The 12,582-nt window shown below is 38.7% G+C and overlaps 5 protein-coding genes across 5 annotated transcripts in view; all 5 read left to right on the top strand.

Moving 5' to 3' along the window:
- The first annotated feature begins 394 nt into the window (after positions 1–394).
- LOC101296336 (heat shock cognate 70 kDa protein-like) lies at positions 395–2,570 on the top strand. Its single transcript, XM_004308813.1, has 2 exons — positions 395–608; positions 1,207–2,570. The coding sequence occupies exons 1-2, from the start codon at positions 395–397 to the stop codon at positions 2,568–2,570; spliced, it is 1,578 nt and encodes a 525-aa protein (XP_004308861.1).
- A 953-nt stretch (positions 2,571–3,523) lies between these two features.
- Positions 3,524–5,680, top strand: LOC101314700 (heat shock cognate 70 kDa protein-like). Its single transcript, XM_004307475.1, has 2 exons — positions 3,524–3,737; positions 4,323–5,680. Exons 1-2 carry the CDS (start codon positions 3,524–3,526, stop codon positions 5,678–5,680), a joined length of 1,572 nt encoding a protein of 523 aa, XP_004307523.1.
- A 771-nt stretch (positions 5,681–6,451) lies between these two features.
- Positions 6,452–8,391, top strand: LOC101296051 (heat shock cognate 70 kDa protein-like). Its single transcript, XM_004308812.1, has 2 exons — positions 6,452–6,665; positions 7,007–8,391. Exons 1-2 carry the CDS (start codon positions 6,452–6,454, stop codon positions 8,389–8,391), a joined length of 1,599 nt encoding a protein of 532 aa, XP_004308860.1.
- A 1,031-nt stretch (positions 8,392–9,422) lies between these two features.
- On the top strand, positions 9,423–11,168 carry LOC101314413 (heat shock cognate 70 kDa protein-like). The gene is made up of 2 exons (XM_004307474.1): positions 9,423–9,636; positions 9,808–11,168. Exons 1-2 carry the CDS (start codon positions 9,423–9,425, stop codon positions 11,166–11,168), a joined length of 1,575 nt encoding a protein of 524 aa, XP_004307522.1.
- An 889-nt stretch (positions 11,169–12,057) lies between these two features.
- LOC101295766 (heat shock cognate 70 kDa protein-like) overlaps positions 12,058–12,582 on the top strand; it is a 4,662-nt gene continuing 4,137 nt past the window's right edge. The window contains exon 1 of the mRNA XM_004308811.1: positions 12,058–12,274. Coding sequence (XP_004308859.1) covers positions 12,058–12,274 — 217 coding nt within the window. The remainder of the gene's footprint in view (positions 12,275–12,582) is intronic.

Raw genomic sequence — 12,582 nt, 5'->3', positions numbered from 1 at the left:
TAACGCACGAATCACTACTAAGTACTGGTGAACTGGTGATTGATGTAGGCCCAAACTTGAGGTTTCCTGTTACAACTTACCTAGATGATGTTTGAAACCCAAACTTGAACTCGAACCAAATTATTCATGTTATGAACTCCAGTGAGCTTCTTTATATTTTTCATTTTAACCCAAATTGTTATAGGCTGCTGCATTGGAATACGTGCAGATAGTGAACCTGCTGAAATAAATTCCATAGTCTATTGCATTCCCCCACAAGCTTTCCTCTAACCTATTAAAATAGCACCCCCTCTGTTTCTTTTATGCTGATATAACAACAAAACACTCAACACTCATTGATCTTCTCCATTCTGTGAGGCCATTTCACTTCTTTCATATATACTTTGAGCTGAGAATGGCAAGAGATCTAGGGCACCATGCAATTGGAATTGATCTGGGAACAACCTACTCGTGTGTGGCGGTGTGGCAGCAGGACCATGTGGAAGTGATAATGAACGACCAAGGAAACAGAACCACTCCATCATATGTTGCTTTCACTGAGACTGAGCGGTTAATAGGTGATGCAGCTTTCAACCAAGTCATCAGAAACCCAGCTAACTCCATCTTTGGTAAGCTATTCCAACAGTCACTGCCTATATACAAATTTTGTGCCTTTCATTTTCTCAGGTTGGCTTTTGTCATCCTTCATTTTTCACATTAGAATGCTGGTTTGAGATAATTTACCTGTAATTAACAGAAGCTACAAATTAAGTAATTGGTTTATTCTCTGCTTTTACTGTTTTTGTTTGTTTCAATCCTAGCTGTGTAGTTGTGTATTGCAATTTGGAAAATTCAAGACTTCAAATGTGATCTGTGCTTGCTCAAATGTGAAGTCTGCCACTTTTGTTCATATCCGAAGTATAAACCATCCCATAAACTTCTAGTAGATCGAGGATCGGGATTACGTATATAAGCTGAGACTTTCTCACTTCCCCTAGTAATACTTTCAACTGTTGTCACTGCTAGCCAATGCTCATGACTAGACAATGTTATTTGTTCAACAGTATTACGACAATTACTAATGAAAATGCTCATATCAAAAGTCGGCCTCTAACAACATAATCATGTAGTTCAGCGTCCTGTTGTTTCTCTTGTAAAAATACTCTTCTTTTCTGGTTATTTCGCTGTCTGATCATATTTGAAATGTGAATTGACACCAACTTGCAGATGCAAAACGATTGATTGGCCGGAGATTCAGTGACACCTCTGTTCAAAAGGATATGAAGATCTGGCCGTTCAAGGTTATTGAAGGTCCTGATGATAAACCCCTCATTGTGGTTACCCACAAGGGCGTGGAGAAACAATTTTCTGCTGCTGAAATTTCATCCATGGTTCTAGTAAAGCTGCGGGAGATTGCTGAGGCCTACCTTGGATCAAAGGTGAAAAACGCAGTCATCACAGTGCCTGCTTACTTTAATGATGCACAACGTCATGCTACAAAAGTTGCCGGTGTCAATGCAGGGCTAAAGGTAATGCAAATTCTTAATGAACCAACAGCAGCAGCCATTGCCTATGGGATTGACAAGAAGGCTGGTTGGTATAGAAAGAGAAATGTGCTGATATTTGATTTGGGGGGTGGTACTTTGGATGTATCATTGCTTTCGATAGGGGATGGTGTCTTTGAAGTCAAGGCCACTGCTGGAAACACTCGACTTGGAGGTGAAGACCTCGACAATAGGATGGTTCAACATTGTGTTAACAAATTCAGAAAGAAGCATTGTGTGGATGTTAGTGATGACCCTAGAGCACTAAGAAGATTAAGAACTGCATGTGAGAAGGCAAAGAGGTCACTTTCACTTACCTCTACAACTGACATTGAAATTGATTGTTTGTATCAGGATATTGATTTCAGTATAAACATGAGCCGGGCCAAATTTGAAGAACTCAACTCGGATACTTTCAAACAATGTTTGGAGCCTGTTGAGAAGTGTTTGAGGGATGCTAAGATGGACAGTAGCAGCATCCATGATGTTGTTCTGGTTGGTGGATCTTCGAGAATTCCCATTGTTCAACAGCTCTTAAAGAATCTGTTCCAGGGGAAGGAGCTTTGCAAGAGCATTAATCCAGATGAGGCTGTCGCATGTGGTGCTGCCACTTTAGCTGCTATCTTGAGTGGTGATGGGAATCTAATCGGAAAGCTTCGAGACTTCACACTCTTGGATGTCACCCCTCTATCACTTGGGGTGGAGACTAGAAATCATGTCATGTCTGTCGTGATTCCAAGAAACACCGAAGTACCAGTAATGATGAAGGAGAATTTTTGTACTGCGTCTGACAACCAAGCTGTTGCTCATTTCCGAATTTATGAGGGTGAGAGTAAAAGGGCCCTAGAGAATAACTTTTTGGGTGCATTTAAGATTGAGGACATTCCTCCTGCTCCTGCCGGTGAAGCTAAATTTGATGTTTGCTTTGAAATTGATGCAAATGGTATTTTGAGTGTCTCTACCGTGGACCCATCCACTGGACAAAACAAAGGGATCAAATTCAACAGTGAGAACAGAAATTATGAAGGAATTGAGACTGTGATGTAAGAAATCTTAATATGGTTTGCTGAAGAGCAGTTAAACTAAACTGCAACTGGCATATTGTCTTTGTTTTTTTTTTTTTAATGTTCACATCTCTGAGCAGCCAATGTATTTCAATTATGTATAGCATAACTTCCATTATGTTCTTAACATTGTGGACTATTAATTCTGTTCTGAACTTTGTTTCATTTAAGCTCTCATCATTCAGCAGCCAATGTATTTATCATAATATGTTCCTAACATTCTGAACTACTAGTCTGTTCTAAATTTCCAAATATAAATCAGAGATTTTTAGTGTTGTATCACCTCTTTCATTACTTGAACAAATTGTTCACACTTTTATGTCAAAAATGTTTGAAGTTCATCTTCCCAAACATGAAGGAGAAAGGTCAATAGCAATATTACTTGTTTACTCCTGTTGGCGTTCTTCTGTATGAGACTGTTTTAATTTGTTAAACTCAAGCTTAGACCATCTCCCACCATAGGCTAAAAAGCCAAATTTAGCCTATAGTTGTTACTCCCACCATAAACCAAATTACAATTCTCAAGACAAAAAATTTAGCTTGAGCTATTTTGTGAGGTATTGAAATTTCTGGTCGGAGTAATTTATGAGGTAGCTGAATAGATGTTCAACCTTTGGAGTTATCACAATTGGGGTTTGTGCATTTATGGGTGAAAATTTGTTGCTTTGGAAAACCAATGCACCAAAAATATGTTCTTGAGACTTGTTGCATTCCAAAGGTCCCTGCACAACAGTCTACACAGAACAATATCATTGATTGCTCCACTATCAAAACTATAATTTAATCCTACAACTTAATATACCAACCCAACTAAGACTTTTCATTACCTCCTCTCGCAACCAATCCAGCCATAGACTGATAGATACTCTCCCAAGGATACTGCATTCTCTGAAATCCTTCACCCTCCTTACTCTGATCTGAGTTTTGAAGCTGAGAATGGCAGCAGGAGAAGAAGGTCATGCAATAGGTATTGATTTAGGGACAACGTACTCGTGTGTGGCGGTGTGGCAGCATGATCAATTAGAAGTCATAGTGAATGATCAGGGCAACAGGACTACTCCATCTCAAGTTGCCTTCTCTGATACTGAGACGTTTGTAGGTGATGCAGCACTCAACCAGATTATCAGAAACCCAACAAACTCCATCTTCGGTAAGCTTTTGTTCCTCCAGTAACCTCTGATGCAGTGATTAAATTATCATTCTTCATATCATTCTCTGTTTCTTTTTCCTGTCACTTAGATTTGTTGAGTATTTCATTTTTAGTATCTCATGTTTTCCGTGAGGTTAACTCAATATAGTTTACTTGGCAGTGAAACTACACATGCATATAGCATTTTTAGAAGAAGACTGTTGTTTCACCATATTTTTGAGTAAATTTTTATCTTAGCCTGTTTCATAGTATTGATGTTCTAATGATTATCTTTATCTTTGTTTTAGTTTTTTTCTGCTACTTCAGGTAGATATACATTTTGAGGTTTCGCTTTCTTTAATCCATGCTTTGGATGAGGTTGCTTCTATTGTGTTTCACTGTTTCTTGTTATGGTACCACCTGTTTGGCCTAATGTTACTACATTAGAAGCAGTGAAACACTGAAACTACATAAACATAAAGATTTTAGTTTATTCTGTTAATGAAGTATGTCTTACCCATTTATGAGATTTTTTTTTAGCATGTATCCTTTACCAAGTCTGGGTTGCATGGAGGGGTTCTGATTCTATTTTGATAAAAATTTCAGATGCAAAGCGTTTAATTGGTAGGAGATTTAGTGATGCTTCTGTTCAAAGTGATATAAAGCTCTGGCCATTCAAAGTCATTGAAGGTCCTGATGATAAACCTATGATTGTGGTTACCCATGAGGGCCAAGAGAAGAAGTTTTCTGCCGAAGATATCTCATCCATGGTCCTCTCAAAGATGCGGGAGATTGCTGAGGCCTATGTCGGCTCGACTGTTAAAAATGCAGTTATCACAGTCCCTGCTTACTTCAGTGACTCACAGCGGAATGCTACCAAAAATGCTGCTATCACAGCTGGCCTGAAGGTGCTGCTCATGATCAATGAACCAACTGCTGCATCCATTGCTTATGGCCTTGACAAAAAAGCCAGTTGGTATAGAAAGAGAACCGTGATGATGTTTGATTTTGGTGGTGGTACTTTAGATGTGTCACTACTTACCATCAGTGGTGGTGTGTTTCAAGTGAATGCTACAGCTGGAGACAGTCACCTTGGTGGTGAAGACATCGATAATCGAATGGTGAAGCATTGTGCTGAACATTTCAAAAAGAAGCACAATTTGGATATTGATAGAAACCCGAAAGCTCTTGGGAGGCTGAAAAGTGCTTGTGAGAAGGCAAAGAGGCGACTATCATTTTCAGTTAAAACTGACATTGAAATTGACTGTTTGTATCAGAATACTGATTTCTACATAACTTTCACCCGTGCCAAGTTTGAAGAAATCAACAAGGATTTCTTCAACCAATGTATGGTGCCAGTAGAGAAATGCTTGAAGGATGCTAAAATGGACACAGGATGTGTTGATGATGTTGTTCTTGTTGGTGGCTCCTCTAGAATTCCCAAGGTTCAACAACTATTGCAAGATCTTTTTGAGGGTAAGGAGTTGTGCAAAGGCATTAATCCTGATGAAGCTATAGCACAAGGTGCTGCTATTCAAGCTGCAGTTTTGAGTGGGAATGGAAATGGAAAGCTTCAAGACTTTAGTCTTTTAGATGTCACACCTTTTTCACTAGGGGTTGAGACTGGGAGAGAACGTGACATGACGGTTGTGATTCCCAGAAACTCCAGCATTCCCATCAAGAAGTACTATACTGTAACTACTCGCCATGATAACCAAGCTGTTGTAAAATTTGCTGTTTATGAGGGTGAGAGTATAACAACCGTGAATAACTACTTTCTCGGTGACTTTAGGCTCCAAGATATTCATCCAGCTCCCAGGGGTGTTCCTAAGTTTAACATCTGCTTTGACATCGATGCAAGTGGCATTCTGAATGTAACTGCTGAGGACATGTTGACAGGCCAAAAGAAGGGGATTACCTTCACAAATGACAGAAACTCTGATGGAATTGAGAGGATTATTTAATAATCAGTATTTATTATTTTGCATGCTTGAAAATGAAGGTGCAGACTAAAACCAATGGTGAAAACTTGGTACTTTTCTTGGTTTTATGATCAAATTGTTTCTGATTAATGTTGATGTAAATTGGTGCTGCCAAATGCTTTTGTTTCTCTACCAGAAATGTGTTTCCTTAAGTAAACTTGTTTGTCATGTATATAGTCCCTTCTACAACAATAATCATGCTCCTAACATAAACAAAACTTGAAATGTGGTTTAATTATCACTAAGATTCAGTTGACAAGTCCAAATAGTTTTCTAATTTTCTTTTCTCCAGTGTTTAACTACACAGATAACTACTCAACATCTTTATTTATTTGTAACTGTTTACCATACAATTTAAAGGATCTGTGGAATAAGATTTTGAAATCCGCAACAGTTCTGTGTTTGCCTTGAAATCTTGGATTTAATTATTCTTGTTCATGTTTGATTATACCAATGAAATAGGGTAAGTTGGTAAGGCATGTTTCAGGATTTTGGTTTTTAGTCTTTAAAGTAGGTAAGGTAGCTAAAGAGTTGTTTAAGGGAAAAGGATTAAACGGTTTGTATTTAACAAAACAAATTTGTGCTTTACTTTAGGCTTTGGTATTAATTAATGAATATACATCGAGAATTTGAGATGACTCACAATAGATTAGTCCTTTATACACTGCTCTAAACGTTTTCTCTTCCCCCAACCGCAGACACACCCTAACTGTGATCATTTGTGTACTTTGACTTTGAGTTTTCAAGGTGAGAATGGCAGGATCAGTGAAAGGACATGCAATTGGAATTGATCTCGGGACAACATACTCTTGTGTGGCAGTGTGGCAGCACGATCATGTTGAAGTGATTGTGAATGATCAAGGAAATAGGACTACTCCATCATGTGTTGCCTTCACTGATACAGAAGAGTTGGTAGGAGAGGCAGCACTTAACCAGGTCATGAGAAATCCGGAGAACTCTACCTTTGGTAAGGTCCTCTATTTCTTTCCTACTTCTTTGATCAGTAGTAGTATGTAACTATATATGTACATTAGTCATCTACATGTTCATGTTTAGTTACATTTTTAAGCTTTTGAAGGAGTTGGGATCTTAACATAAGATGCAAGTGACTTGCCAAATTTTAAGTTTTGCCTTTTTGTTTTTCGATTATGTTGGATCATTGAACTACTGGTGCATGTCTGTGATTAGCATCTCGAATCCAAGTATCCTCTCATTTCTGTTTGATTATGTTCAAGGTAATTTGGCATCTATAATTTCCTAAGATCTTATTCTATGCTGTTTAAAAGAAAATTTGGCTTGAATTTGTAGATTCAAAGCGGTTAATTGGTAGGAAATTCAGTGACACCTTGGTTCAAAGTGACATGAAGTTCTGGCCATTCAAGGTGATCGGAGGTCCTAGTGACAAGCCTCTCATTGTGGTTACTCACAAAGGCAGAGAGAAACAATTTGGTGCTGAGGAAATCTCATCTATGGTTCTTGCAAAGATGAAAGAAACTGCTGAAGCGTACCTTGGATCAACTGTGGATAATGCTGTCATCACTGTCCCTGCCTATTTCAATAACTCACAGCGTGAGGCTACAAAACATGCTGCCGTTAGTGCTGGCCTAAAGGTGATGCGTATTATGAACGAACCAACTGCTGCAGCCATTGCTTATGGCCTTGACAACAAAACCGGCTGGTACAGCAAGAGAAATGTGCTCATATTTGATTTGGGTGGAGGGACATTGGATGTGTCACTACTTACCATAGGTGATGGTGTCTTTGAAGTTAAGGCCACAGCTGGAGATACACACCTTGGAGGTGAAGACTTTGACAACAAAATGGTGAACTATTGTGCTGAGCAGTTCAAGAGGAAGCATGAATTGGATGTCAGTGGAAACTCCAAAGCTCTAAGAAAGTTAAGAAGCGCCTGTGAAAAGGCAAAGAGAAGACTTTCGTTTACATCTGCAACAGACATTGAAATTGATAGTTTGCATCAAGGTATCGACTTCTATGTAACTTTTACTCGTGCCAAATTTGAACAACTCAACAATGATTTCTTCATGAGGTGTATGGTGCCTGTAAATAAGTGTTTGAGGGATGCTAGAATGGAAATAAGCAGTGTCCATGATGTTGTTCTTGCGGGTGGGTCTTCTCGAATTCCCAAGGTGCAACAACTGTTACAGGATGTGTTTATGGGGAAGAAGCTGTGCAAGAGCCTCAACCCTGATGAGGCTATAGCACATGGTGCCGCTATTCAGGCTGCTGTTTTGAATGGTAAAAATGTACTTGGGAAGCTTCAACTCTTCACTCTATTGGATGTCATCCCTATGTCACTTGGGGTGGGAAGTGCCAAAGTTTCCAAAGATGGTAGATTGGAGCCGTTCATGAATGTCTTGATTCCAAGAAACTCGAGAATTCCCCTAAGGAAGAGAGATGGGGTTACTACTGTTAGTGACAACCAACCTTTTGTCAGCTTTCCCATTTATGAGGGTGAGAGTAGTATACCCAAAGATAATAACTTTTTGGGTAAGCTATTGCTTGATGGCATTCCTCCAGCTCCTAGAGGTGTTCCCAGAATCTACATCTGCTTTGATATTGATGCCAATGGTATCCTGAGTATATCAGCCGAGGACAAGTCCACTGGCCAAAAGAAAGAGATTACGATCAACAGTGATCGAACAGCCAGTGAAGGAATTGAGCCAGTGAAGTAATAGGTTTCATGATATTAATTAAAACTGAGCTATCAGCCATGTTTAAACCAACTCTTTGTTGCAAGTGTTGCTAATGCAGAATGCAGTGTAAGAACTAATTAAGAATAAGAAGTATCATGCCATGTTTAAGACCAAAATGCTATACTACTACAGCTCAAATTGACTTTTCTGGTTATAATCTTTCTGTCATATCGATGTGCGTTTTCATGAAATGCTGTTTATTTCCACTTTAGAACTTCCATTCAGACTAAAATTGTTTCCATCACAACAAAAGTGCTGTTTAGGTTTGAAATGAACACTTCCGGTTTTGGTCATATCAAACTATAAATTCTGTTCATATGCATATCTAAGTACATTAATTTTGTTCATCTCTAATATATGGTAGAGCTAGTCAATGTTCGAATTTCAGAGTACATACAGTAAGTACTTGTGCAACACAGTCACAACACTTGAACTCCTACTATACACAATCTACTTATGCTGTTTATTTGCTGAGGTGAATATATTTTTTCTTCTTGAGGCCAGAATGAAGAAGCTATCGAATAACTTCAACCCCAACATGTGTTGCCTTGCAGCTTGCCCCTGAAAGAATTTAGCCTCTTGATAAAAACTTGAAACTCATAGCTAGGACAAAACCAGATTTGTGCCTCTTTGATCATTTTCAAATATTGAAAACTTGAGTAGTAACAGCAGAGCAACAGCATTGCAAATTTATTGATTGTTAAACTTTAACTTGCCACATTAAATTACCAATTTTACCTTAATTATTTTTGGGGGAGGAAACAAATTCCTAGTACAGAGTGAACCTAATAAATTTTATAGGACCTATTGCATTCCCCATAAGTTCATGCAAGCTCAACAGACTAAAACATGTAACCCTTTCAAACTTGTCTTTACTTATTCCCATAAATCTTCCTTCTTTACTTATTCCCATAAATCTTCCTTTTCTCTATCTCTATTAAACCAAAAGAACTCTCAAGCATTAGCCATTTTTTCTGTTTTAAATCTTTTTCAAGCATTTTGAACTGAGAATGGCAGGAGGAGAGAGAGGCCATGCAATAGGTATTGATCTGGGGACAACCTACTCATGTGTGGCAGTTTGGCAGCATGATCATGTTGAAATCATAGTGAACGACCAGGGAAATAGAACCACTCCATCTTGTGTTGCTTTCACTGATGCAGAAGTATTGGTAGGTGATGCAGCACTTAACCAGATTATCAGAAATCCCACGAACTCCATCTTTGGTATGTTCACTCATCTTTTTCAAAATTGTATATTCATGTGAATGTAGGGTTTTTTTGTTTTCAACTAGTGACCTATTGAAATTGCCGGTTTGTGTCATATCCATAATTTCTTCTTCTTTGTTTTTTTTTTTTTTTTTTTTTTTTTTTTTTTCTTGATTGTATAATGTGCAGATGCAAAGAGGCTAATTGGTAGAAGGTTCAATGATACTTCTGTTCAAGAAGATTTGAAACTCTGGCCTTTCAAGGTTATTAAAGGTCTTTGTGACAAACCTATAATTGTTGTTACCCAAAATGGTCAAGAAAAGAAGTTTGCTGCTGAAGAGATTTCATCCATGATTCTTGCAAAGATGCGTGAGATTGCTAAGGGCTATATTGGATCAACTGTGAAAAATGCTGTCATCACTGTCCCTGCATATTTCAGTGACGCGCAGCGTCAAGCTACCAAAAATGCTGGTGCCACTGCTGGCCTAAATGTGATTCGTATAATCAATGAACCAACGGCTGCAGCCATTGCCTATGGGCTTGACAAGAAGGCTGGTTTGTGTTGTAAGATAAATATTATGATATTTGATTTTGGTGGTGGTACTTTAGATGTCTCGTTGCTTAACATTGGAGATGGTGTCTTTGAAGTGAAGGCTACAGCTGGAGACACTCACCTTGGAGGTGAGGACTTAAATAACAGAATGGTAAGTTACTGTGTTGAGCAATTCAAGAGGAAGCATAAAGTGGATCTTAGTGGAAACCCTAGAGCTCTCAGGAGGCTACGAAATGAATGTGAGAAGGCAAAGAGAAGGCTCTCATATTCCTCTTCAATTGGTATTGAAGTTGACTGTTTGCATGAGGGTATTGATTTCTCTACTAACATTACTCGAGCCAAATTTGAAGATATCAACAGGGATTTCTTCAACAAGTGTATGGAGCCTGTGGAGAAATGTTTGAGTGATGCTAATATGGACATAAGCAGTGTCGATGACATTGTGCTTGTTGGTGGCTCTTCTAGAGTTCCGAAGGTACAGCAGCTATTGCAGAATTTCTTCAAGGGGAAGGAATTGTGCAAGGGAATTAATCCTGATGAGGCAGTGGCTTATGGTGCTGCTGTTCAAGCTGCAATCTTGAGTGGCATTAGAACTGAGAAGATTCGTGACATAAGCCTCTTGGATGTCACACCTCTGTCACTTGGCATGGCAAGTGGCACACAACGTGCCATGGGAGTTTTTATTCCAAGAAACTCGAGAATTCCCATTACTGTGAAGCGAACTTCAACTACTACTTCCAATGGACAATGTAGTGGCAGGGTAGCCATTTATGAGGGTGAGAATTCAGCAGCTGTGGACAATAACTTTTTGGGTGAATTTATCTTGGATGACATTCCTCCATGTCCCATAGGTGTCCCTAAAATTGATATTTGTTTTAATATTGATGCTAATGGTATACTTACTGTTTATGCTGAGGACAAGTCCACTGGTAGGAAGAGAGGGATTACAATTAACAGTGACAGGAGATCTTTTGATGGAATTGAGGAGATGATATAAGAAATGAGGAACGATGTAATAAAATTGACATCAGTTTAATTTGATCACTTGGTGTTAATGGACTTTGGTACTTGGCCATATATATTATGTACGTTTTTAACCATCTGCAGAAGCCTGAAGCCTCTGCTCGTCAATTTGGTTGTTTTAGTCTTAAGCCTTCTACATTATTTCTCTGGCTCACTATATTCTCGTTTCTTCATGATTCCTCTTTAATATATTTCTTTTGATTCCTAACGTAATGTCGTTCTCTTGTCCTCTCTAAACACTAAACTGTCTTAAAATAGAGAAAAATCACTCAATTGGTGCCTACCTATATCTTTATTTCTATGTTCTTTTGTGAAGGTAGCCTAAGGTGTTTGAAGGCCAAAAAATATACAAAGAAAATAGGGTATACTCGATCACAGAGAACTATGACAATGTCTCCTATTAGGAGTGGGAGACGCATCTTTTTACATATTGGGCCTTGAAATGGACTGGAAGTTAATGAACCTTAATATTGGGCCTTGAAGCTGGCGGGAAGTTTTAGCGCCATAAAGTAATTAGTTGACTGCCGAAACGACATCGCTTCGCTGAAAAGGGAAAGCTAATATTCGTCAGTATCCCTTTCCTCTTCATCCTCTAACTCTGATAAATTTTCGACCATAAAAACCCCTTACTCTGTAAAAAACGCACCGAGGCTTAATCTTCGAAGTCGCCGCCCACCTCTGACCACCTTCATATGCTATTGGTGGGTATGTTTCAGTTTTCATATGTGATTTTGTATATTCTGCTCTCATCCCCAAGTTTAGCCAAAACCCCAAGAACTGGTTTTGGGTTTTGTGTTTTCTTTTAACTCACATTCTGATGATCAGTGTTCTTTATTTTACTTTTATAAGTTCTTTAGGTGAGAATGGCTGGAAAAGAAGGACATGCAATCGGAATCGATCTGGGCACAAAGTATTCATGTGTGGGAGTTTGGAAGCATGATAACAATGATGTAGAAATCATAGTGAACGAACAGGGCAGCAGGACCACGCCATCATGTGTTGCCTTCACTGATACTGAGCTCCTGGTAGGAGAAGCAGCGTTTAATCAGGTCATGAGAAACCCCGAAAACTCCATATTTGGTATGGCTTCTTCCCCACATGAATAATATCATTAATACGATAGCAAATTACAGTTAATCAATGTGTACATAATTTTCGCTATGTGAATACATGTTTTCTTTAACTTGCTTTACTAGTTGGCAAATACTTGTGTGCCTTAAGGTATGGATACCTTAACCACATGGTTGCTTATATTGGTCCAACTAGATTAATGATGACCTGCTACCTGTTTGACTGGTCATCCAATTTAAATCTCAAACTAACGGGGTTAGTTTCTCTCTCTCTCTCTCTCTCTCTCTCTCTCTCTCTACTACTACTACTACTACTAC

The sequence above is a fragment of the Fragaria vesca genome, linkage group LG7 (genome assembly GCF_000184155.1).
Source record: "Fragaria vesca subsp. vesca linkage group LG7, FraVesHawaii_1.0, whole genome shotgun sequence".
Lineage (NCBI taxonomy): Eukaryota > Viridiplantae > Streptophyta > Magnoliopsida > Rosales > Rosaceae > Fragaria > Fragaria vesca.
The sequence above is the reverse complement of the archived record's forward strand: the minus strand, read 5'-3'. Positions and strand labels throughout refer to the sequence as shown.